This window comes from Fragaria vesca, linkage group LG7 (assembly GCF_000184155.1).
Source record: "Fragaria vesca subsp. vesca linkage group LG7, FraVesHawaii_1.0, whole genome shotgun sequence".
Taxonomy (NCBI): Eukaryota; Viridiplantae; Streptophyta; class Magnoliopsida; order Rosales; family Rosaceae; genus Fragaria; species Fragaria vesca.
In genome coordinates this window covers 16,634,554-16,657,941 of record NC_020497.1, presented here as the reverse complement: position 1 = coordinate 16,657,941, position 23,388 = coordinate 16,634,554, and the positions used below count along the sequence as shown (strand labels likewise).

At 38.0% G+C, this 23,388-nt stretch overlaps 5 protein-coding genes across 5 annotated transcripts; all 5 read left to right on the top strand.

The window, feature by feature from the left end:
- Positions 1-271: 271 nt before the first annotated feature.
- Positions 272-2,271, top strand: LOC101298080 (heat shock cognate 70 kDa protein-like). The gene is made up of 3 exons (XM_004308819.1): positions 272-485; positions 791-2,168; positions 2,268-2,271. Exons 1-3 carry the CDS (start codon positions 272-274, stop codon positions 2,269-2,271), a joined length of 1,596 nt encoding a protein of 531 aa, XP_004308867.1.
- A 1,758-nt stretch (positions 2,272-4,029) lies between these two features.
- Positions 4,030-6,945, top strand: LOC101315281 (heat shock cognate 70 kDa protein-like). Its single transcript, XM_004307477.1, has 2 exons — positions 4,030-4,943; positions 5,410-6,945. The coding sequence occupies exons 1-2, from the start codon at positions 4,721-4,723 to the stop codon at positions 6,747-6,749; spliced, it is 1,563 nt and encodes a 520-aa protein (XP_004307525.1). The 5' UTR covers positions 4,030-4,720; the 3' UTR covers positions 6,750-6,945.
- Positions 6,946-8,085: 1,140 nt separating this feature from the next.
- LOC101314994 (heat shock cognate 70 kDa protein-like) lies at positions 8,086-9,990 on the top strand. The gene is made up of 2 exons (XM_004307476.1): positions 8,086-8,302; positions 8,578-9,990. The coding sequence occupies exons 1-2, from the start codon at positions 8,086-8,088 to the stop codon at positions 9,924-9,926; spliced, it is 1,566 nt and encodes a 521-aa protein (XP_004307524.1). The 3' UTR covers positions 9,927-9,990.
- A 1,608-nt stretch (positions 9,991-11,598) lies between these two features.
- On the top strand, positions 11,599-14,512 carry LOC101297790 (chaperone protein ClpB1-like). The gene is made up of 6 exons (XM_004308818.1): positions 11,599-12,298; positions 12,432-12,613; positions 12,743-13,365; positions 13,461-13,740; positions 13,832-14,029; positions 14,354-14,512. Exons 1-6 carry the CDS (start codon positions 11,599-11,601, stop codon positions 14,510-14,512), a joined length of 2,142 nt encoding a protein of 713 aa, XP_004308866.1.
- A 519-nt stretch (positions 14,513-15,031) lies between these two features.
- Positions 15,032-21,668, top strand: LOC101297494 (probable mediator of RNA polymerase II transcription subunit 37c-like). The gene is made up of 4 exons (XM_004308817.1): positions 15,032-15,245; positions 15,683-17,050; positions 19,407-19,610; positions 20,308-21,668. The coding sequence occupies exons 1-4, from the start codon at positions 15,032-15,034 to the stop codon at positions 21,666-21,668; spliced, it is 3,147 nt and encodes a 1,048-aa protein (XP_004308865.1).
- The last annotated feature ends 1,720 nt before the right edge of the window (positions 21,669-23,388 follow it).

Below are 23,388 nucleotides of genomic sequence, written 5' to 3'. Positions count from 1 at the left end.
TCAAATACTCTCTCTCTCTCTCTCTCTCTCTCTCTCTCTCTTTATCTTCCCAAAGCTTCCCTCTTCATCAAAGTTACCGTCTCATAAGTACTACTGCCGCCGCTTTACAGTCCCTCACCCTTTTCAACTTCATCTTCTTCGAGAACCCCTCTTCAGTTTTTCTCGGGTCAGAACTACCTAAACGGCCATTCTCTTTTCCTTCTCCTTCTTCTTCTTCAGTTTTTGGGCAAGCAAATAGGTGTTCAACTTGTTTCAGTTGTTTGGTCTGAGGATGGACGGAGGAGGAGAGGGTCATTCAATAGGAATAGACCTAGGGACAACCAACTCCTGCGTGGCTGTGTGGGAGAACGATCATGTTGAAGTGATAGTGAATGATCAGGGCAGTAAGACTACTCCTTCTTGTGTTGCTTTCACTGATACAGAGAGCTTGGTAGGTGATGCTGCACTTGACCAGATTATCCGAAACCCTGCCAACACCATTTTTGGTAACCCATCACTCCACTTCCACAATCAGTTTACTCTTTACTCTCTCTTTTTTTTAAATATTTTTTTATTGCATCCTATCTCACTCTTGTCTCTAAGTACGATTTTTTTACAGTCACTTTATATGTACAGAGTTCTTTATTTCATGTCTGAGTAAGAGACTAGTTGGGATAGAATTTGGATTAGTATTAGATTTCTCATCACATATATGTATTAGGAGTTAGTAATATAGTGAATAATTGTTGTTCCTAACTTCCTATAAGCTATATCATATGGTGATGATGACAATTTTGAAACCAATTTGTAGATGCAAAGAGGTTAATTGGAAGGAGGTTCACTGATGCTTCTGTCCAAAATGACATGAAGCTCTGGCCATTCAAGGTTACTAAAGGTCCTGAGGATAAGCCTATGATTGTGGTTACCCAGGAGGGTAAAGAAAAAAAGTTTGCTGCTGAGGAAATCTCATCCCTGGTTCTTGCAAAGATGCGGGAGGTTGCTGAGGCCTACCTGGGCTCTACTGTGAAGAATGCAGTTATCACTGTCCCTGCGTATTTCAATAATTCTCAGCGGCAGGCTACGTATGATGCAGGTACTACTGCTGGCCTAAATGTGATGCGTATAATAAATGAACCAACTGCCGCAGCAATTGCTTATGGCCTTCAGAAGAAAGCTGGCTGGTACAGCAAGAGAAATGTGGTAATATTTGATTTGGGCGGTGGTACTCTAGATGTGTCGCTGCTTAGCATAGGGGATGATGTTTTTGAAGTGATGGCCACTGCTGGAGACACTCATCTCGGAGGTGAAGACTTTGATAACAAAATGGTGAATTATTGTGTTGAGGAATTTAAGAGGAAGCATCAATTGGACGTCAGTGGTAACTCCAGAGCTCTAAGGAGGATAAGAAATGCATGTGAAAAGGCAAAGAAGAGGCTTTCATTTGCTTGTTCTGTTGACATTGAGATTGATTGTTTGTTCCTGAGTACTGATTTCTATATAACATTTACTCGTGACAAATTTGAACACATCAACATGGATTTGTTTAGCAAGTGTATGGAGCCTGTGGAGAGATGTTTGAGGGATTCTAAAATGGACACAAGCAGTGTCCATGATGTTGTTCTTATTGGTGGCTCTTCTAGAATTCCTAAGGTGCAGCAGCTATTACAGGATGTGTTCAAGGGGAAGGAGCTTTGCAAGGGAATCAATCCAGAAGAGGCTGTGGCTTATGGTGCAGCTGCTCAAGCAGCAGTCTTGGATGGGAATAGAAACGGTATTGGAAAGCTTAAAGACTTCACTCTCATGGATGTCACCCCAATGTCCCTTGGAGTTAGGACTACGATCAGTAAGCCATTGAAATCTAATCATAATATGACTGTTGTGATACCAAGAAATACTAGAATTCCAGTCCTAAAAAACCAAACTCTGCCCACTTCCATAGACAACCAAATTTTATGTGAGTTCGCTATTTTTGAGGGCGAGAGTGAAACAACCTTGAACAATTATCTCTTGGGTAGCTTTACCATCCACGATCTTCCTCCAGCTCCCAAGGGCACTGTTAAGTTCAATGTTTGCTTTGATATTGATGCAAATGGTCTCTTGAGTGTCTCTGCTGAAGAGATATCTACAGGCAAGAGAAAAAAGATTACAATTACTTGTGACAGAAGAACATTAAGGATTGAGAAGATGAGGTAAGACATGATAAGGCTGAAATATTGTACATATAGTATAAAACCAATTTCTTGTTTTGTGGGCTTTTCTATGTCTCTAAGTTGTTCTACCTATTCCAGGTGAGCTGAAGTCTCCAATGGTGATCAAGGAAGGAGTAGGCGAATGGTCTTCTTTTGCTGTGGTGGTCCTTTTGTTAATACTTGCCTTATTATGCTAAGAGATAACCCTGGTTGAGTGCTTGAGGACTCAAATTATCAAAGTAATCATGTATTTGAATTCTGTAATTTTACCACAACTCAATGCATGCGCATTTCATCAAATGTGCACATAGATTCTCAACAGGACACTGAGTCCTTATTGCTTTGATAGCATTCTTCTAGTTTTGTTTATTAAAATTCACTCCAAGTTCTTTCATTAGACAATAGAAGAAACATATACTATTCTGACAAGAATTGTTGGCAAGTAAAATTTAACTCTTTTGGAAGCTAAAGGAGATGAAATACTGTGAAGAAATAAAATAAAAAGAAATTCTATAAATGTGAATAACATAGATATGTTGATGTGTTATGCCACATTATAATGCAATTTATTTGTCTAATTTATCACAACACCGCTACAAATGTGTTTGAAACACATGAGCGTCAGAAGGCTCTGGCTTTGCGTGTAAAACATTGCAAATAATCTCACTTTTTCCTGATTCTCTCTCTCTCTCTCTCTCTCTCTCTCTCTCTCTATATATATATATATATTGTCAAAGCACTCATTTCTCTTTTGTTTTTATTTTATTTCCCTCTTCATCAAATGCCTCACTCTCAATCATAATCACTACAGCCTTACTCTCCCTCACTGTTTTCAACTTCATCTCCTTCAAGAACCCCTCTTTCCTTCTCTGATTGTGAGTTTCTGAGCCACGAATGGAGGGAAATGAAGAACATGCAATAGGGATTGCTCTGGGGATAACCTACTCGTGCGTTGCGGTTTGGAGCGAGCCAGGGACCATGTAGAGGAACAGGGCAACAGGACAACTCCATCTTGTGTTGCCTTTACTCAAACAGAGAAGTTGGTTGGTGATGCAACCTTTAACCAGATCATTGGTAACCCAAGAAACTCCATTTCGGTATAGCTCATCTCTTTGTTTATCAAATTTATGTTTTCTTTGATCAGCTACATGTATGTTTCCCTTTTATAATTTGAGACTGAAGATTGAAATGATCTGGGTAGTTTTAAGAGATTATGATGCCTTAAGTGAGATATTGAAAAATTGTGTCTTTCAAACTCATTGACAATAAGCTCGATCAATATCTGAAAACAAAGTTTCATTCAGATTTCTGAGTTTTGTAATATGAGATATGATTGTATTCGCAACGATGCTAGAGTTGTAAGTGTAAAGAGTTTATACTAAGTCATTTTCGTCAATTTTCTCTCATTATGTTTTATGTTCTTATTCCTCTTGGCCTATGGCTGAAATGGCATATATGATAAAATCGTTTTGATCTCTACGCTGAAAATTGTTGTAACTTTTCCAGGTTAGGGGGAAGTTAGGCAGTCATCGGGTACTCACTTTTTCTGGCCGGTTGTTTTGCTTACAGACTTAATTTCCAGGTTCTTTTTCTTGTATGTTTTGCTGATAGAGTTGCATAGTTTGCAAAGAATCAGGTTGGGTTCTCTAATCTCACCAGGTTGGAATTCAATTGTCAAGTTGTTTGTTTGGAGACAATATAACAGTGATACATATATATATATAATATATTGATTCAAATGATTTTATGGTTGTTGAATCTAGTTTCAAATGGTGCAGAATGTAAAGGAAATTATATAGAATGGGTATTGTACTATAAGTTAGTAAGTTATAAGTCACATTACTGCAGTTTAGTTATAAAATAAGTATATATTTTCATATGCAAATTTTGTTCACAGCTAGGTTGGGAGATCGGTCACACAGGACCAAGGATTCGCTGACACTTACATAGTTATATCAGACACCAAATTACTTGTCCATTTCCAACTCTATCTTCCTTAAATCCATTCTCAGTTAGTAAGCTTGGTATAGGTGTCCATGCGCCTTTGACTTGGTTTTTTTGTTTCTAATTAAATGGAGCACAGAATTTAAGATTACAGACACAAAAAGAATGGATCTAGTATTTTGGATAGTTCTGGTTATTTTGAAGAACAAATGAACGTTTGTAAGTCAATGCTTGAGTTGTCTGAGTTGGTTAGTAATCATCATTAATTTATTTGCAAGTAGCTCTGTAACATCATTATAAATTTTCTGCTAATAATTGAAGCTGCAAAGTCTCTGGGTGCATGTTCAGAACAGTTGTTATGACTCATTTCTGTGTCCTAAAACAATAAAACTGAACTGTACAAATTCTTCTTGATCATAGCATAAACTAATGATTTTTCCCAAAACTGGACAATAAGTGACCAGTTCTACAATTTGACTTGGACTTGTTCTCTCATTGGTTTGGTTCCCAGGCACTCTTTATATCTTCTTGAAATGTTTATCACAACAGTAGTTTAACTTTCTTCTTCATTCGATATATTGCTTTCTTCTTGAAGTTCTTATCTGAGAATGGCAGGAGTAAGAGGCTGTGCAATTGGGATTGATCTGGGGACAACATATTCATGTGTAGCAGTGTGGGAGGACGAACAGGGTCATGTGGAAATCATAGTGAATGATCAGGGCAACAGGACTACCCCATCTTATGTTGCATTCACTGATACTGAGAGTGAGAGCTTAGTAGGCGATGCAGCATTTAACCAAATTCTGAGAAACCCTACCAACTCAATCTTTGGTAGGATCATTAATTTTCTAAGACCACCAGTTTTATTTCATCTGTTCTCATTGTGCAATTGTTGCTCTGAAAATGTTAGTCTTAATTTGTTGACTGATTTTTCTTTGATCCACTACAAATGTAGCTACAGAATGTGTGCCTAATTAAGTTTGAGCTTGCTGGATATGGAAATGGATTAGGATTATGATAAGTTGGGGGTTCGGTTTAGCATAATAAATCTAAGCTTTCATATTTTCTGTTAAAAAAAGTTTAGAGTTCTTAGAGTTAGGAGGTCAGAAGTTTTGTTTTAGGTTTCATGTTTGATTTATCAAAGTTTCTCTATATGTTAAGTAGTGCACGTACTCAGCTGTAGCTAACTATATTTGGTTAACATATTTTTGATAGTATGTACAGTTTAGTAAAAGTGGGATACAGATAATTCTTTTCCTGATAGAATCTAAAATTTCATCAATTTGTCAATTCACAGATGCAAAGAGGTTAATTGGTAGAAATTTCAGTGAAGCCACCGTTCAAAGTGATTTGAAACTCTGGCCATTCAAAGTCATTAAAGGTCCTCATGATAAGCCAATGATTGTGGTTACCCACCAGGGACAAGAAAAGAAGTTTGCTGCTGAAGAAATCTCATCCATGGTTCTCACAAAGATGCGGAAGACTGCTGAAGCCTACCTCGGATCACCTGTGAGGAATGCAGTCATCACTGTCCCTGCTTACTTCAATAACTCTCAACGTCAGGCTACAAAAGATGCAGGTGCCACTGCTGGCCTAAATGTGATGCGTATCATCAACGAACCAACTGCTGCAGCCATTGCTTATGGAATTGACAAGAAGGCTGGTTGGTATAGAAAGAAAACTGTGCTGATATTTGATTTAGGTGGTGGTACTTTAGATGTGTCACTACTGAGCATAGGTGATGGTGGTTTTGAAGTGTTGGCCACGGCTGGAGAGACTCATCTTGGAGGTGAAGATTTTGATAACAGAATGGTAAATTACTGTGTAGAGCAGTTCAAGAGGAAGCATAAGGTGGACTTAATTGGAAATGCTAGAGCTCTTAGGAGGTTGAGAAATGAATGCGAGAAGGCAAAGAGGCGGCTTTCATCTACAACTACAACTGAAATTGAAATTGACTGCCTGGATAAAGAAAATGATTTCTATGCAACTATTACCCGTGCCAAATTTGAACAACTCAATGTGGATTTCTTCAACAAATGTATGAAGCCTGTGGAGAACTGTTTGAGGGATGCTAACATGGATGTGAGCTATGTTGATGATGTTGTTCTAGCTGGTGGATCTTCTAGAATTCCCAAGGTGCAGCAGTTACTACAGGATGTGTTCAAGGGTAAGGAGCTGAGTAAGGGAATTAATCCTGATGAGGCTATAGCATATGGAGCAGCTGTTCAAGCTGCTGTCTTGAGTGGGATTGGAAATGAGAAACTCCAGGGGTTTACTCTCTTGGATGTCACCCCTCTATCACTTGGGGTAGAGACTAATGAAATTGGTGATAAAAATTTTATGTCAGTTGTGATTCCAAGGAACACTAGAATTCCCACACAGAACAGGATTTCGTTAGAAACTTCTTTTGACAGCCAGGTTTCAGTTAAATTCTCAATTTATGAGGGTGAGAGTTCAACAACCTTAGACAATAACTTTTTGGGTGAATTTTGTCTGGAGGGCATTCCTCCAGCTCCTGCAGGTGTAGCTAAATTCGAAGCTTACTTTGATATTGATGCAAATGGTATCCTGACGGTCTCTGGTCAGGAGATGGGCACCGGCCAGAAGAAAACTATCACAATCAGTAAAAACTTGTGAAGAATCGAGGGCCTGAAGTAAGATAATTTATGCTCTAGTACCTGAAAGGAAAGGCATACATGTGTGCTGAAATTGATCTTCTGTTTCCCCATCTTTTATGCTATTCTTATGAATTCAGTTACAGTCTTGCTCTGCCTACTGATGAAATTTTACATTTTTTTGTGTTCTTGTTAGGTTTCTTTTCAGATGCTTCTTTGCATTAAGTCTGGCACATGGCATTTTCATTTGTTGATGTATTTCTGCATCTTTCAATTGTACCTCTGAGCTAATTTTAATACGGAATAAAAATACAGTTGACCTCCTTTTGATTTTTCTTAAAAAAAAAAGAAAAAAAGAAGAAGTGTTACTGAAGATTATTATACTGGCAATGTTCTGTTACTGCTATAAATGATGAATTTGTGAAGTCATGCCTCTTTTGTTATGTATGGTGATGAATGAGACTAGATGGAGGGGGGCAACCAGCACCCTTATGTTGTGTGTTATACGACGTCATTTAATTCTTGCAGAGCAATTAATGGCTAGCTAAATACAAGCCTATACAAATCTTCTCACAGTATTACTGCGGTATTCCCATATCATATTCTGATAGCATATGTTCAGTATTATTACTAATTATTAAACTCTTGGAGATGCTCTTTTGTGTTAATATTTATTATTATTTTTGGATAATAAGATGCTCCAAGTTCATTTGAAGTAAAAGCATTAGCTTGAATAATGTGACAAGTCAGCTACTCAGAATTACTAAGGCATCTTATAATTTAAGCTAATAATGTACTTAAAGGCATCTTATTATCAAAAATGAAGTTGGAGCTTGTATGGTTCTGTTTATGTGCCTCTACTCTAACTTGTTCATATTACTGAATGGGGGTTTAGAATAAACATCACATGCAGATATAAACAATGTTTATTTTGGGTAGTATCCTTGTTGTTGGTTTTGCAGAATAATAAAGTTGCTAGCTAGTCAATGGTTGAGTTGCTCACGATCGTGAGCAATCTTTTTCAACTGCTAATCAATTAACCAGCAAAGTCTCTGGCTGCATGTTCATTCCAGAAGTTGGTGATTCATTTATGATTGGGCATTTCATAGTAGGGAATCGTCTGAAAATGCCAGATCCTTATAAAGAAAGAAAAGAAAAGAATAAAGAATGGTTCTTCCCTACAAGTTGATGAAATGTTTATGGACGAGTTCTATGTATTGACTTGGACTTTCCAGTACTTGACTTGGTATGCAGGCAGGTACTTTTCTTTCCTTACCATGTTCTGATTTCTGCAACCATTTCATAATTTTTTTTCTTCACTGTTTTATTTTTTTTATCTTCACGTCCTTGAGCTGAGAATGGCAGGAGCAGCAGGCCGTGCAATTGGAATTGATCTGGGGACTACATATTCGTGTGTAGCAGTGTGGGAGCACGAGCAGGGTCATGTAGAAATCATAGTGAATGATCAGGGAAATAGAACTACACCATCTTATGTTGCGTTCACTGATACTGAGAGCTTAGTAGGGGATGCAGCATTTAACCAAATCCTGAGAAATCCCACCAACTCAATCTTTGGTAAGATTTTCTTCCCACATCACAGAGACACAGACATATATGCATTCAGTTTGTTTAAATTGTTTCTGAAATGTTCAATAAGCAGATAAAATAGGGCAATCTACTAACTATATTTGGTTTATATATCTCTTTCATAGTTCACTTGAAGTGGATGTATACATAATTACATATTTATAGATGCATATGATGATTTATACTTGGTCTCTAAACTTAAAGAAATAAATTACCTATTTAAATCAAATAATCCAAAGTCTAAACTTGATATCTTATTGCAGATGCTAAAAGGTTAATTGGTAGGAAATTCAGTGACGATTCTATTCAAGGCGATGTGAAACTTTGGCCATTCAAGGTCATTGAAGGTCCTGAAGATAAGCCTATGATTGTGGTTACCTATCAGGAACAGGAAAAGCAATTTACTGCTGAAGAAATCTCATCCATGGTTCTCACAAAGATGCGGAAGATTGCTGAGGCATACCTTGGATCAACGGTGACAAATGCAGTCATCACTGTCCCTGCTTACTTCAATAACTCTCAACGCCAGGCTACAAAAGATGCAGGTGCCACTGCTGGCCTAAATGTGATGCGCATCATTAATGAACCAACTGCTGCAGCCATTGCTTATGGTATTGACAAGAAGGCCAATTGGCATGGCAAGAGAAATGTGATGATATTTGATTTAGGTGGAGGTACTTTAGACGTGTCATTACTTACAATAGGTGATGGTGATTTTGAAGTGAAAGCCACTGCTGGAGAGACTCATCTTGGAGGTGAAGACTTTGATAATAGATTGGTGAATTACTGTGTCGAGCAATTCAAGAGGAAGACAAATGCAGACCTTGCTGGAAACTCTAGAGCTCTTAGGAGGTTGAGAAATGAATGTGAGAAGGCAAAGAGGAGGCTTTCATTTTCGGCTACAACTGAGATTGAAATTGATTGCTTGGATAAAGACAACGATTTTTATGTGACCATTACACGTGCCAAATTCGAACAACTGAACATGGATTTCTTCAACAAGTGTATGGAGCCTGTGGAGAAGTGTTTGAGGGATGCAAACTTGGATGTAGACAGTGTTGATGATGTTGTTCTTGCTGGTGGCTCTTCCAGAATTCCAAAGGTGCAGCAACTTTTAGAGAATGTGTTCAGGGGAAAGGAGCTATGTAAGGGCATTAATCCTGATGAGGCAATAGCATATGGCGCTGCTGTTCAAGCTGCGGTGTTGAGTGGATATGAGATTGAGAAACTTCAAGATTTCACTCTCTTGGATGTAATCCCTCTATCACTTGGGGTTGAGATTAGGGTGCCGAGTACAGGTGATGAACATTGTATGCAGGTTGTGATTCCAAGAAACACCAGAGTTCCCATAAAAGTGAACATCACATTGTGGACTACGTATGACAACCAAGTTGAAGCTGTATTTGGAATCTACGAGGGTGAGAGCTCAACAACCTTAAATAATAACTTTTTGGGTAAATTTGTTCTTCAGGGCATTCCTCCAGCTCCTGCTGGATGTGTTAGCTTCGATGTTTGCTTTGATATGGATGCAAATGGCATTCTAAGTGTGTCTGCTCAGGATACGTGTACCGGCCAGAAGAAAGGGATCACTATCATCAGTAAGAAACAGTGAAGAAATATTTAAGGGCATTGAAGTTTTGCTTGTACCAGAAATTAATGTGTTGGTATTTGGTAATAAATTTTTTGATATGTTTAAGGGTTTGGCCATATTTTTACTGTTGTATGCAAGTCATGAACTTACTTGAAAGTATATGTTGGACAATGAAATGGAGTTCACTGTGAGGCATAAGAGCCAGAAGAACTATTAGAATTTAGTCCGTATTACTGAAGCTTCAATGATAATTCTAATTCTTATATATACAGTACTTGTGATATTGCTGATTTGCTATAATTTGGTAAATCCATGAGGGAATTTGGCTTTTGTATTGTTTGGTGAAGAATGAGCGATTTTGATTAGGGAGATAATCAGCACTCCTTTTGTTGCTTTGTTTAGTTTGGTGAATCGCTTCATCAATTTAGCATCTCTTTATGTATTTCTCGAAAACATATCTACAAAACACTTTGGAAATGAACTCAAAAACAGAGTTAACATTGTTGCTTACAAATCTTTGGCCGGAAAAATTCTCAATTAGGATTGCTGTTTGCCGGTGATCATTCTATAAGAGGCTAGACAAAAAAAAAATATTGATTTATTTGTTTCATTAAGCTGCAAACCACTGGGACAAGTGTGCATTTTTCTAATTTCTGCACATTCACTATGACTGTTTCCTCTGTAAGTCAGATCCAGGTAGCCATTGACTATATTTCATAATCTCACTGGCCATTTAAGTGAAATGATTGTACCAAGAAGTCAAGAACAACTATTAGCTTAAATAATTTTAACAAATAACAAGTTGTTAGGCACTACGGCCTTTTATTCCTCCTTTGTAACAATAATGAATCATATATTGTAAATCTGTAACAAGTCAGCCATTGAAAACATTGGAGTCTACGATTCTTGTCGCCATAAGAAGTCTCCCGCTCATCGATCAAAATAAAAAAGTCTCTCATCTTCGTTCATCGACTCGACTGTATCATATAGAACCTAAAGGTAAAGGGAGCCAAAATCGAAGAGGCCAAACACAACTGTACTCGCTGCACACCAACAAAAATTTCAGGCTGTAGCTTCAGCTCCCTTATAAGGTAGTGTGACCTTCAAGGCTATGAGTCCGTGATATTCTTGGCCTTTCTCTTATGTTAAATGACTTCAATCTATATCGCTTTAGGAATGCTTAGGGTTTTTTTTTTTTTTTCCCCTTTGAACTCTATCTCAAGAGCTCTCAAGAGAAAGTTGTTGAATTCTGAGAATCTTAATGAGAATTTGATTCCATGTCAGTTCTATATATGCTTTTTATCTTCTTAGTCGATATGAAATGTATACTAAGGTTTCTGTTTTCATTTGGTTGAAATGAAGGTTTCTTGGTGGCATTGTGGACTTGTGGTTGTGTACTTCTGTTATGAACTTTGATGGATTTTGCTTCTATATACAGCATTTTTTTTTGGGTGATGAATATCAGCCATATGCTTTGCAGTGATTGGTATGTGTGATTTTATGCTTCATCAGTAAATTTGCATTCTGGCTATATACTTATTGATGCATTTTCAGTTACATTTCTTGGATACGAGTCTCTTGCAATTCGTGTCACTAGTCACTAGCAAGATGTATATATAGTAGCTGATTTTTTACCCTATAATAGCATTTTCAGCCAAAGCACTCTCTTTCCTTTGTGGAGGAAAGGAGAGATATGGAGACTGCCTTCCAGGAGATGACTATCAATGCGTTGAAAACTTATGGAAGAGACCTTATTGAACAAGCAGCAAAGTTTGACCCAGTTATTGGCCGAGACCAAGAAATAAGGCAGGTTATTCAGAATCTCTCAAGGAGAACAAAGAACAATCCAATGCTTGTTGGAGAACCAGGAGTTGGAAAAACTGCTGTAGTTGAAGGCTTGGCTCAGAGGATATTAAGAGGTGATGTCCCTAGTACTCTTGCCAATGTGAGGATCATAGAATTGGATATGGGTGCTTTGCTGGCCGGGGCACAGTATAGAGGACAATTTGAGGAGAGGTTAAAGGCTGTTTTGAATGAAGTGGAAGCGGCTCAAGGGAAGGTGATTCTATTCATTGATGAGATTCACCTTGTTCTTGGTGCTGGTAGAGTTAAGGGGTCTAATATGGATGCTGCCAACCTCTTTAAGCCAATGCTTGCTAGAGGTCAGCTGAGGTGCATTGGTGCAACAACCCTTGAAGAGTACCGGAAATATGTAGAAAAGGATGCTGCATTTGAGAGAAGGTTCCAAAAGATTATTGTGGCTGAACCTAGTGTTGAGGACACAGTTAGTATCCTTCGAGGGCTGAAAGAGAGATATGAAAGTCATCATGGTGTGCGAATTTTGGACCGTGCCCTGGTTGTTGCTGCAGAACTTTCAAGCCGGTACATCACAGGTAACAAGTTACAGATGACTGATATAGTGTAGAACATGTGTTTGTATAACATTGCTGTAAAATATTGGTGCATTGGATGTGTTATAGTAAAATGAATTTCGTAGTAGTAAACTTTACTCTGGTTGTTTTATAGGCAGACGTCTTCCTGACAAGGCAATTGATCTAGTTGATGAAGCTTGTGCAAATGTGAGAGTCCGGCTTGATAGTCGGCCTGAAGAGATTGACAACATTGAAAGAAAGATAATGCAGCTGAAAGTTGAGGTTCATGCACTTGAAAAAGAGAAGGACAAAAGTAGCAAAGCTCGTCTTGTTGAAGTAAGTATCGATCGATTATTCCATCTCCATTGTACTATTGGAGATTACTTTTTGGTTCTAATCTTTTACAGATTGTGTTTCCACTAATTACAGGTGTTCTTTGTTGGATTTGTAACTTGATATTTTTAGGTGAGAAAAGAGCTTGATGACTTGAGAGACAAACTGCAGCCTTTGATGATCAAATATCGAAACGAGAAGGAAAAGGTTGATGAAACTCAACGGTTTAAGCAGAAGCGAGAAAAACTGTTACTTGCTTTAGCACAGGCTGAAAGAAGAGGTGATTTTGCCAAGGTTGCTGACTTACGTTATGGAGCTATTCAGGAATTGGAAACTGCTGTCGCACAGCTTGAATTGAACAGCAATAACAACTTGATGCTGACAACAGCTGTTTCACCAGAGCATATAGCAGAGGTTGTGAGCCGTTCCACTGGCATACCTATCACAAGGCTAGACCAGAATGGCAAAGAGAGGCTAATTGGACTTGCTGAGAGGCTGCATAAAAGAGTAGTGGGTCAAGAACAGGCAGTTGCTGCTGTTTCTGAGGCGGTTTTGAGGTCAAGAGCTGGGCTAGGAAGGCAAGAACAACCAACTGGCTCATTCCTATTCTTGGGTCCAACCGGTGTCGGTAAAACTGAGCTTGCAAAGGCTCTAGCTGAGCAACTTTTTGATGATGAAAATCTAATTGTGAGACTAGACATGTCTGAGTACCTTTCTGAAAATTCTCTTTCGCGCTTGATTGGTGCTCCTCCAGGGTAAGTACATTTTGAGTTTTGTTCAAAGTCCAAACATTAGTTAACAACTTTTCTTGAGTATAACATCTAAAAGTTGGTTCCTTCTTTGTTTATAGGTATGCTGGTCATGATGAAGGTGGCCAACTGACAGAGGCCGTGAGACGGAGACCCTATAGTGTTGTATTATTTGATGAAGTGGAAAAGGCACACACCTCCATTTTCAACATTCTCCTGCAAGTATTAGACGATGGAAGGTTAACTGACGCCCAAGGTCATGTTGTAGACTTCAAGAACACTATGATTATCATGACCTCTAACCTTGGAGCAAAACATCTCCTGTCTGGTTTAGTGGGAGAGTGTTCAATGCAAGTTGCTCGTGATAGAGTTATGCCAGAGGTAGCTTCACTGTCCACCTTAGTCTCTCTAATTTGTAGTTTCATTTGTTTGACACATAAGTATTCTGAATAAGCTTTTGGTGATTGGATAGGTGAGAAGTCACTTTAGTCCTGAGTTCCTAAATCGGCTTGATGAGATTGTCATATTTGATCCTCTTTCATATGAGCAAGTAAAGAAGGTGGCTAGATTGCAAATGAAGGATGTTATTAACCGACTTTCTGAGAGAGGTGTTGCTTTGGAATTGACTGATGCAGCATTGAATTATATTATGCATAAGAGTTATGATCCGGTTAGTTCTACTTCCTTGATTTGCAGTTGGTTAATCAACTAGCTATTCAATCTGCTCTATAAAAGGTGTTTGAGCAATTTTTTGAAAATCTTAGATTGAAGGGCTTTGCGATTTCAAAAGTTTTGCCAACGATTTCTTGGTTGGAAATGTTTGATCTTGAACAATTTTGCCGACAAAAGTTGCGCTTTCACAAATGTTGTCAACTACCTGTTTGTTGCCTAAAGATGTTTGCGCATCTTGTCACAATTATTTTTCAAAATCTACATGACAACATCTTTGCCCTTTTACATGAAATGCTAAAGAACTGGTGTCGTTTCTATTCAGGCTTATGGTGCTAGACCAATTAGGAGATGGCTTGAAAAGAAGGTGGTGACAGAGTTGTCAAGAATGCTGGTAGGAGAAGAGATGGATGAGAACTCGACTGTTTATATAGATGCAGGGCCATATGGAAGTGAGTTGGTGTATCGAGTCGAAAAGAACTGACCGCCTTTATGCATTCATCGGTGAAAATATACATGTATTATTGAACTTCCAGACAAGTTCTGATGATGAACATTCAGGAAAATGTATGCATATCATTGTGTTCTAACTTCTAAGCTCACCAGGCAATGAATGCATTTTGTAAATTTCGATTAAATAAACATTAATTAACGTGAAAGAAAATACTATTATGTATGCCGTTGATAAGTATGGGATCATCAATAGACTGATAAAAAGGTAGAGACTAGAGACTCTTGGGTATGAGTATTAAAAAAAAATTAATATGGCATTCCAATTTCCAAGGTTTCATGCAAAGAAAATTGGAGAAACGTAAATGACTACTGCTCTACATTCCATAACGCTATTTGAATCCTTCAACTTATACCAACACTCGAAAGCTTTTCCTTCTCACTTGCGGCCACACCTGGTGATCTCTCCAGCCATAGAGGCTCTATCAACCTTCCTCTGAGATTATTTTTCCTTTGTTCTTCCATATTATTTCTTCTGATTCTTCAGCTGAAAATGGCCGAAAAGGAAGGGTACCATGCCGTCGGAATTGACTTGGGGACAACATACTCGTGTGTCGGAGTATGGCAGATTGACCATGTAGAGATCATACAGAATGATCAGGGGAAAAGAACCACTCCATCTTATGTTGCTTTTACTGATGCTGAGCAGTTGATAGGAGATGCAGCATTTAACCAAGTTTTCACAAACCCCGCCAACTCTATCTTTGGTATGCTTCTTTCCGAATCCTTTGGTTACAATTATTTTCAGCATCTTATTATGTTACTCACATATTCTGTATAAATCTGAATCATTGGAAAGTTCTAACTATCCTTTTCAAAAAAAAAAAAAAAGTTCCAATGATTCAGATTTATACAGAATGTGTGCTAACTACATAATTTTTTTTCGACAAACTAACAATATAAATTGTTTGGTGTTCTGATTTCGTCAACACTGGAAGTGTAACTCAATTGTTCCATATATAGTTTATTCTGTTTTGTGTTATGTCTCATAGGAGTGATGGCTAAATAGCTAGGCAATCAATATGCATAATATTTAGTTACTGCATACCTTGCATAGCATTCTGGCCCGAGAGAGTGAAATAATTTATCGAGGATGCTAGTTTTGTGATCATTGGCATTAGTTAATTTCATGATCAATTTGCAGATGTAAAAAGGCTCATTGGTAGGAGATTCAGTGATAATTCTGTTCAAAATGATTTGAAGCATTGGCCATTCAAGGTAGTTAAAGGTGCTGGTGACAAGCCCTTGATTGAGGTCACCGAAAAGGGAGTAAAGAAACAATTTGGCGCTGAAGAAATCTCATCCATGGTCCTCTCAAAAATGAGGGAGATTTCTGAGGCTTACCTTGGATCAACTGTGCAGAATGCTGTTATAACTGTCCCCGCTTACTTCAATAACTCGCAGCGTGAGGCTACAAAGAAAGCTGGTGTTGCTGCCGGCCTAAATGTGATGCGTATTATCAATGAACCAACTGCCGCAGCTATTGCTTATGGGCTTGACAAGAAGGTTGGTTGGTATGGCAAGAGAAATGTGCTAGTATTCGACTTTGGTGGTGGTACATTGGATGTTTCTCTACTTGTCATAGCTGATAGTGTCTTTGAAGTGAAGGCCACTGCTGGAGACACACACCTTGGAGGTGAAGACTTTGATAATAGAATGGTGGATTATTGTGTTAAGCAATTCAAGAGGAAACATAAAGTCGACATCACTGGAAACCCCAAGGCTCTTAGGAGGTTGCGAAATGCATGTGAAAAAGCAAAGAGGATGCTTTCAACTATCTGTGAGGCTGACATTGGCATTGACTATCTGCACCAGGGTATTGACTTCTCTTTAACCATTACCCGCGCTAAATTCGAGCAACTCAATGCAGATCTCTTCAGCAAGTGCATGGAGCCTGTGGAGAAGTGTTTGGAAGATGCTACAATGAAGATAAGCAGTGTGCATGATGTTGTTCTTGTTGGTGGCTCTTCTAGGATTCCCAAAGTGCGACAACTTTTGCAGGATGTATTCAAGGGGAAGGAGCTGTGCCAAGGTATTAATCCTGATGAGGCTGTTGCATATGGTGCAGCTATTCAAGCTGCTGTCTTGATAGGTGGAAACTTCAACGGGAAACTACTAGACTTCAGTCTCCTGGATGTCACCCCTCTCTCACTTGGAGTGGAGAGTCATAATTCAAGAATTGACCCTCACAACTTCAAGAAGTACATGAATGTGGTGGTTCCAAGAAACTCTCCCATTCCCATCAAGAAGAAAAAGAGAATAACGACTCTTTATGACAACCAGCATTCAGTTGCCTTCCCTGTTTATGAGGGTGAGAGTAAAATAGCCAAACAAAATAACTTTTTAGGTCATTTTTCACTTGATGACATTCCTCCAGTTCCTAAAGGTCAAGCCAAAGTTGATGTTTGCTTTGATATTGATGCAAATGGTATCTTGAGTGTCTCTGCTGAGGACATGTCCACGGGCAAAAAGGAGGGGATTACAATCAACAGTGATAGAAGAACTTTTGAAGGCATTGAGGATGTTATCTAGAACTTGTGTCGGTTGTCCAGCTGATGAACATTCCTTTTGTTGGCTGGTTGTTAGCCTTGGCGTGTTTCTGTTATTCATATGTTTTTTATGATTCTGTTGAACATTACCTTAATTGGCTAGCTATGTTTGAGAGATAAAATGTTTCCAAGGCACTACTTAATACTTCATTCATGTTCTTAATATCTTTGGCAACTAAACACCAAGTTGCAGAGATGGTGAATGCATAGAGAAAAACAACATTGACTTGTGAATTGTGAGAAAACGTAATGGGCCCAAATCCAATCTTTATGAATCTTGGGAGTCTAAATCCCCAAAAGATTAATCCACCCGAGTCGGAACAAATTCATTACCGAAACAACTGTTGATTTCAAATTTCTTCAGAGCAAAAGATTAGTTGTTCGGACATCGATTTGCCAGAGCTCAAACACAATCGAACACCAAATCTTGTCCCAAATATTGAGGTTGATGATTTCAAGTCTGGGACATGAAGCGAATGAAGGAAACCCCATTTGTTGAACTGGATAGATATTGCGAAATAATAGAGGAGCCCAGATGGAATAGAGAGAGAGAGAACCGGTCCGTCTTTGCTACGGACGTCCGCACCGTTTTTTACGGTGCTGATTTTCGTCCGTTCGTCACCATACGGCGCCGCGCGAGGGCGCGCCTCCACCCCAGTGGACTTCAGCAGCTTTTCCGACCACGTTCTATTCCCGGCGAGTCCGTCGAATTTCAGTTTTCCGGCCAGATCACCCAAAACTTCAAACAAAGTCAATCTGGCCGGAAAACTGGAATTCGGCAGACTCACCGGGGATGGAAAGTGGTCGGGGAAGCTGCTGGGGTGGAGGCGCGCTCTCGCCGGCACCGTACGGTGACGAACGGACGAAAATCCGCACCTGAGAAAAGTTCGAGAGAGAACCTAGTGCTAAAAGATGAACCCATATCAAATTGAAAGAGAGACAGAGTTGTTATAGGGCATGAGAAAAAAGTAAATACCACTGATAAGGACATGTTTACTAATTTGGAATGAAATTAAGAGTAATGTAATTAATTTTGGAATGAGTGAATTCCGACGTTTACTAACATATTAAGGTATTAGAATGAATATGGATCATACTTACTTATCAAGAATTGATTTCTGACGAAACCCCTTATTCAATACCCAAGAGGGGAGATGGGTATCATAATCAAGGTAATGAAATCAATTTTTTCTTCCCAAAATATCCTTACATAATTATAATATTTCTAAATTACCCAACCCTAAAAATATATATTTTATTTCAGGGGTATTTTAAATTCATTTCTTGTAGGGGTATTTTAGAAATCAAACTAGTTTTAATTCCGATTACATATGGTAAGTAAACAACATCAATCGTAATTAGTTACATTCATGTTTTGATTCCTTATAGTAAGTAAACAATATGAAATATTCTTATACCGATTTTTGTTGATACCGATTGTTGTTTATACCGATTCATGCTTATTTTCATTTCAAGTTAGTAAGTTTAAATTTCAGAATGATTAAATTTGTTTCGATGCTTTGATCAACTTGAAAAAACAAACAAATTAAGGAGATGAGAGAAGAAAGAGCAATCAGATGAGAAAGTAGAAAAGGAGGAGAAGGTAGAAGGAATTTCGCAACGACGTTAGTAAGACAACTGCATTAATTGGGTATTTAAGAGCAATTGATGAGGTGCATTGATGTTGGCCTTTAGATTTGCAATGGATGACTTAAATTAAAAGCCAAGGAAGCCAATGAGAGAATTCAGCCAAAGCGATGATCCTTATCCTTTTTTTTATTTTTTTTATTTTATCTTTCACTTGGTATGTCATTATCAGAGCACCCGGTTTTTTCTTTAACCGATAAAACTTGGATCTTGGGTGTCTTTTATATTTTTTGTCAATTTTTCTTGTTCTAGAATGTGTAATGTTATTAATTAGTGAGTAGCTGAGAAGGTTCTGTTAGGGAATGAAGGCTTCTTTTTCTTCTTCATCCCTATTTTGGGGAATGAGATAGGGAAGCTGTTGGACCTAAAAACAGCTCTATATTCCCCAAAATTGAGAAGTTTAAGAAAATGGGGAAGCTGTTGGAGATGCTCTTATGTAACACTATACTCTGTACATTGAACATTGTGCTGTGGCATTGATGAATCAGAATGTGGTCAAAAACCAAATGAAATCACTGCAACACATTCCAAGTACTTATTCACCCCACCAAAAGACTTTACCTTTGCTTACTTAAACTACTCGAGCCAAAAAAGACTTTCATTTCCAAAAAAACTAACTCTAGCCACATCAGTTTTCCTTGTTTGAGTTTTGTCATCTGAGAATGGCTAAAGAGGAAACTGTACATGCTATTGGGATTGATTTGGGAACTACAAATTCATGTGTCGCAGTATGGGAAAATGATCATGTCGAAATAATAGCAAACGATCAGGGGATGAGGATTACCCCATCTGTTGTTGCCTTCTGGGGTAGTCAGAAGTTAGTTGGTGATGCAGCCATTTACCAACTCGAAAGAAATCCTGCCAATTCTGTCTTTGGTAAGATCAAATTCTCACGTTTGTTTCTTTGATCGGTTATAGACTTATAGCTCACTTGATTATGCTTCGGAAGTTTATCTCTATTATGTCATATTAAGATAAATAAGTACTAATAAAGATTTCATGTTCAGAAGATCCTCAGTTGCAAAATTGGACCAAAAATATATACTGGTCATCATCTTTCATTTTGGAATTATGTCACTTTGGAGTAAGTTTAACATATATCGTTTCATGGAGTAGAGATTACATCAGGAAAGGAAATTGAATGATTGCCATTTCATAGCTGATCATGTTTATTTTGTATACACAACACTTTCTTCTCACATCTCAGTTCTCATTCTGCTTAGCATTTTTGTTTGTAATGTATGTATATAATTTATCTTTGTATAGGTGAAAACTATATTGCCTAAACTGTTAAATGGCGTAAATGACTTTTCTTTTCTTAATTTGTGTAAAATACGATGGTTTTTGTATATCGTTAACTAGGCATTACAACTAAGTAGTAATGTCATAGCAGAGTGGGAGACTCTAGTACTACAAGAATTCGGATAAATCAAAATGGGCATATTTCACATTACCAATACCAAGCATCAAGCCATAAATCACATTACTGTTTGTAACAAAGTTATGTATATTGTACTTATATTCTCCTATTCCTTTATTGAACAAAATGTCTCTATTTTACGTACATTGGCAGATGCCAAGCGGTTGATAGGCAGGAGATTTAGTGACACCTCTGTTCAAAATGATATAAAGCTTTGGCCATTCAAAGTAATTAAAGGTCCTGATGACGAGCCCATGATTGTGGTTACCCAGGCGGATAAGGAGAAACAGTTTTCTGCTGAAGATATCTCATCCATGGTTCTCACAAAGATGCGTGGTACCGCTGAAGCATATATCGGCACAACTGTGAAGAATGCAGTAATAACTGTCCCTGCTTTCTTCAGTGACTCACAGAGACAAGCTACAAAAACTGCTGCTGTTGCAGCTGGACTAAATGTGATGCGTATAATCAATGAACCAACTGCTGCAGCCATAGCTTATGGGCTGGTCAAGAAGGCTGGCTGGTATTGTAAGAGAAACGTGATGGTATTTGATTTGGGTGGTGGAACTTTGGATGTCTCATTGCTTACCATAGGAGATGGCGCCTGTGAAGTGAAGACCACGGCCGGAGAAACCCACCTAGGCGGTGAAGACTTCGATAACAGAATGGTGAGTTTTTGTGTTGAGGAATTTAAGAGGCAGTATGGTTTGGACATTAGGAATTCTAAGGCTCTTAGGAGGTTGAGAAATGCATGTGAGGAGGCAAAGAAGAATCTTTCACTTATGACTACAACAAACATTGTGATTGATGGTTTACATCAGGGTATTGATTTCATTATGCCTATTACGCGTGCCAAATTTGAAAAACTGAACATGGATCTCTTCAAGAAGTGTATGCAGCAGGTGAAGAAGTGCTTGAAGGATGCTAAAATGGATATAGACGACGTCAATGATGTTGTTCTTGTTGGTGGCTCTTCTAGAATTCCAAAAGTGCAACAGCTATTACAAGATACTTTTAAGGGAAAGGAGCTCTGTAAAGGTATAAATCCTGATGAGTCAGTGGCATATGGTGCTGCTGTTCTAGCTGCCCTCTTGAATGGAAGTAGGAATGAGAAGCTTCAAGGCTTTACTCTTTTGGATGTCACTGCCCTGTCACTCGGGGTGAGGATTATTGGAGATCTGATGTCTGTTGTTGTTCCTAAAAACACCAAAATCCCCACCAAGAAGCAACGTACACTGACAACATCTTATGCAAACCAAGATGTTATTGAGTTCGCCATATTTGAGGGTGAGAGCAAAACAACCTCAGAGAATAACCTTTTGGCTGTATTTGAGATTGATGGCATTCCTCCTGCTCCTGAGGGTCTTCCTGAGTTTGATGTTTGCTTTGATATTGATGCTAATAGTGTCCTTAGTGTCTCAGCCGTGGAGAAGTCTACTGGCAAGAAGAAAGAGATTACAATTAAAACCAAAATCAACAGAAAACAAGATCCGGAAATCATATGTGTGGACTAGCAGAAAATGTATGTTTGTTCTTCCCTAAGGTACTGCTCATGGAAAAGCAAGATTCTAAGTCCATTTAAGGGTAAGTAGAACAACCCCGAACAATTACTATTTTGGCAAATATTTATCAATATATTCCTCCTTCTGAGGGTTGTCCCGAGTAAGAAGTTTTGAGTTTATATCCTACTGCACTTTGTACTTTGTAGTGTGATCAGCTTAATACAGATTTTGTCCTATATTCAGTTTTACGGAAAATTCTACAATGTGTTAATACATGTGAATGTGATGCATCAACTTTATAAATCGAGTCCTCAAACTAGTAATATTAGTCCTCGGAGTTGTAATATGAATCCTTAAGGACTCATATTACAACTTTAAGAACTAATATTATTACTTTGAGGACTCATTTTACAACTTGAGGACAAAGTTGATGCATCACATGAGTTTTACATATTAGATAGATTTTGAATTTTACTTTTTATAGGGTGATATACATATACCATATAATGTGATATACATAATACATACTGGTTACAATGTTCCAACTATCACATCAATGTAAGTAATTAAATATGTGCCCCCAATGTGTCCCCCTTTTGTTTCTACATCAAAAGTGAGTAGGCTTCATTCATGAAATAAGATTTTTGACATCATTGATATATGTATAGTGCCTGCATAATCTACTGCATTTTCCTTCTTTGAAATATAATTGTAAAAGGATTTATTGCTTTCCATCTCTGCTAGTGATTGGTTCATATCTACTTAACTCTCCTTTTGTAGATGCTGCACTTTTCTGATTTAAAAGATTGCAAACCAGAAAGAACACATGGGCACTTCTGCGCAAAATCGTTCCGGACTCTGTACATCAGGTCGAAACCAGTGGCAAATCATCTGTTGGTACAATATGAAGTGTCCATATTGTATAGAAGTGTTCTTTCAGCAATTTTAATGAAGTGTTCTTTCACAAAATTGCAAACTGTCTACATACCTCATTATCTAGTTGTTTTTCTGACTTTGACATATTCGAAGACAGCCCCAACATGGATAAACGCATAAACAAAAGCAAAGTTAACACACGTGTAATTTTGAAGAGCAAGAAAATACAATAAAACTATGCAGGTGTGCATAGTATCCATTTCGAGATCAGAGATTGGAAATGTTAACGCACATGCTAATCTATGTTATACAGTATTTCCTTCCTGACTAGTTAATTTTTGGTCATTTTTTTCCTGAGTGTTTGATAGGTCTATGTAAATAAACCTTATAAATTGTAGTTTAAAATAGTCAGAGTAAATATATTTCCCACTGGTTTTGACGTAATAGTCTGAACAATTTTGCACAGAAGTGTCTATGTGTTCTTTCTGATTTGCAATCTTTAAGAATCAGAAAACTTCTAGAGCAAATATATTTATATATCAGAACTTGTAGTTCACCCTTTTCAAAGTTGTATTGTATAGAAAATGACATCCCACTACCATAGACAATTGCAAAACACAGAAAAACCATCTTTCAACAGATTTAAACAAATAAGGACATAAGCTCAGGCCTACAGTGCATAGTATCACGCCTTGTCAGTAATTTTTACGCAAAATACCCAAAAAACCATTCTTTTCTAAAATATCTACAAAACTGCCACTACCTCAAAATACCACTTCTCCACCATTTTCAGATTTGAGAAACACACCGATTCTTTTCTTCTCTCTCTCTCTCTCTCTCTCTCTCTCTCCTACTT

Bases quoted from the DNA above. Each gene is read 5' to 3' on its own strand.
- LOC101298080 (XM_004308819.1), top strand. From the start codon at position 272: ATGGACGGAGGAGGAGAGGGTCATTCAATAGGAATAGACCTAGGGACA. The intron at 486-790 runs GTAACCCATCAC...ACCAATTTGTAG, and splicing joins CCCTGCCAACACCATTTTTG to ATGCAAAGAGGTTAATTGGA.
- LOC101315281 (XM_004307477.1), top strand. From the start codon at position 4,721: ATGGCAGGAGTAAGAGGCTGTGCAATTGGGATTGATCTGGGGACAACA. The intron at 4,944-5,409 runs GTAGGATCATTA...GTCAATTCACAG, and splicing joins CCCTACCAACTCAATCTTTG to ATGCAAAGAGGTTAATTGGT.
- LOC101314994 (XM_004307476.1), top strand. From the start codon at position 8,086: ATGGCAGGAGCAGCAGGCCGTGCAATTGGAATTGATCTGGGGACTACA. The intron at 8,303-8,577 runs GTAAGATTTTCT...ATCTTATTGCAG, and splicing joins TCCCACCAACTCAATCTTTG to ATGCTAAAAGGTTAATTGGT.
- LOC101297790 (XM_004308818.1), top strand. From the start codon at position 11,599: ATGGAGACTGCCTTCCAGGAGATGACTATCAATGCGTTGAAAACTTAT. The intron at 12,299-12,431 runs GTAACAAGTTAC...GTTGTTTTATAG, and splicing joins TTCAAGCCGGTACATCACAG to GCAGACGTCTTCCTGACAAG. The intron at 12,614-12,742 runs GTAAGTATCGAT...TGATATTTTTAG, and splicing joins GCAAAGCTCGTCTTGTTGAA to GTGAGAAAAGAGCTTGATGA.
- LOC101297494 (XM_004308817.1), top strand. From the start codon at position 15,032: ATGGCCGAAAAGGAAGGGTACCATGCCGTCGGAATTGACTTGGGGACA. The intron at 15,246-15,682 runs GTATGCTTCTTT...ATCAATTTGCAG, and splicing joins CCCCGCCAACTCTATCTTTG to ATGTAAAAAGGCTCATTGGT. The intron at 19,611-20,307 runs GTAAGATCAAAT...GTACATTGGCAG, and splicing joins TCCTGCCAATTCTGTCTTTG to ATGCCAAGCGGTTGATAGGC.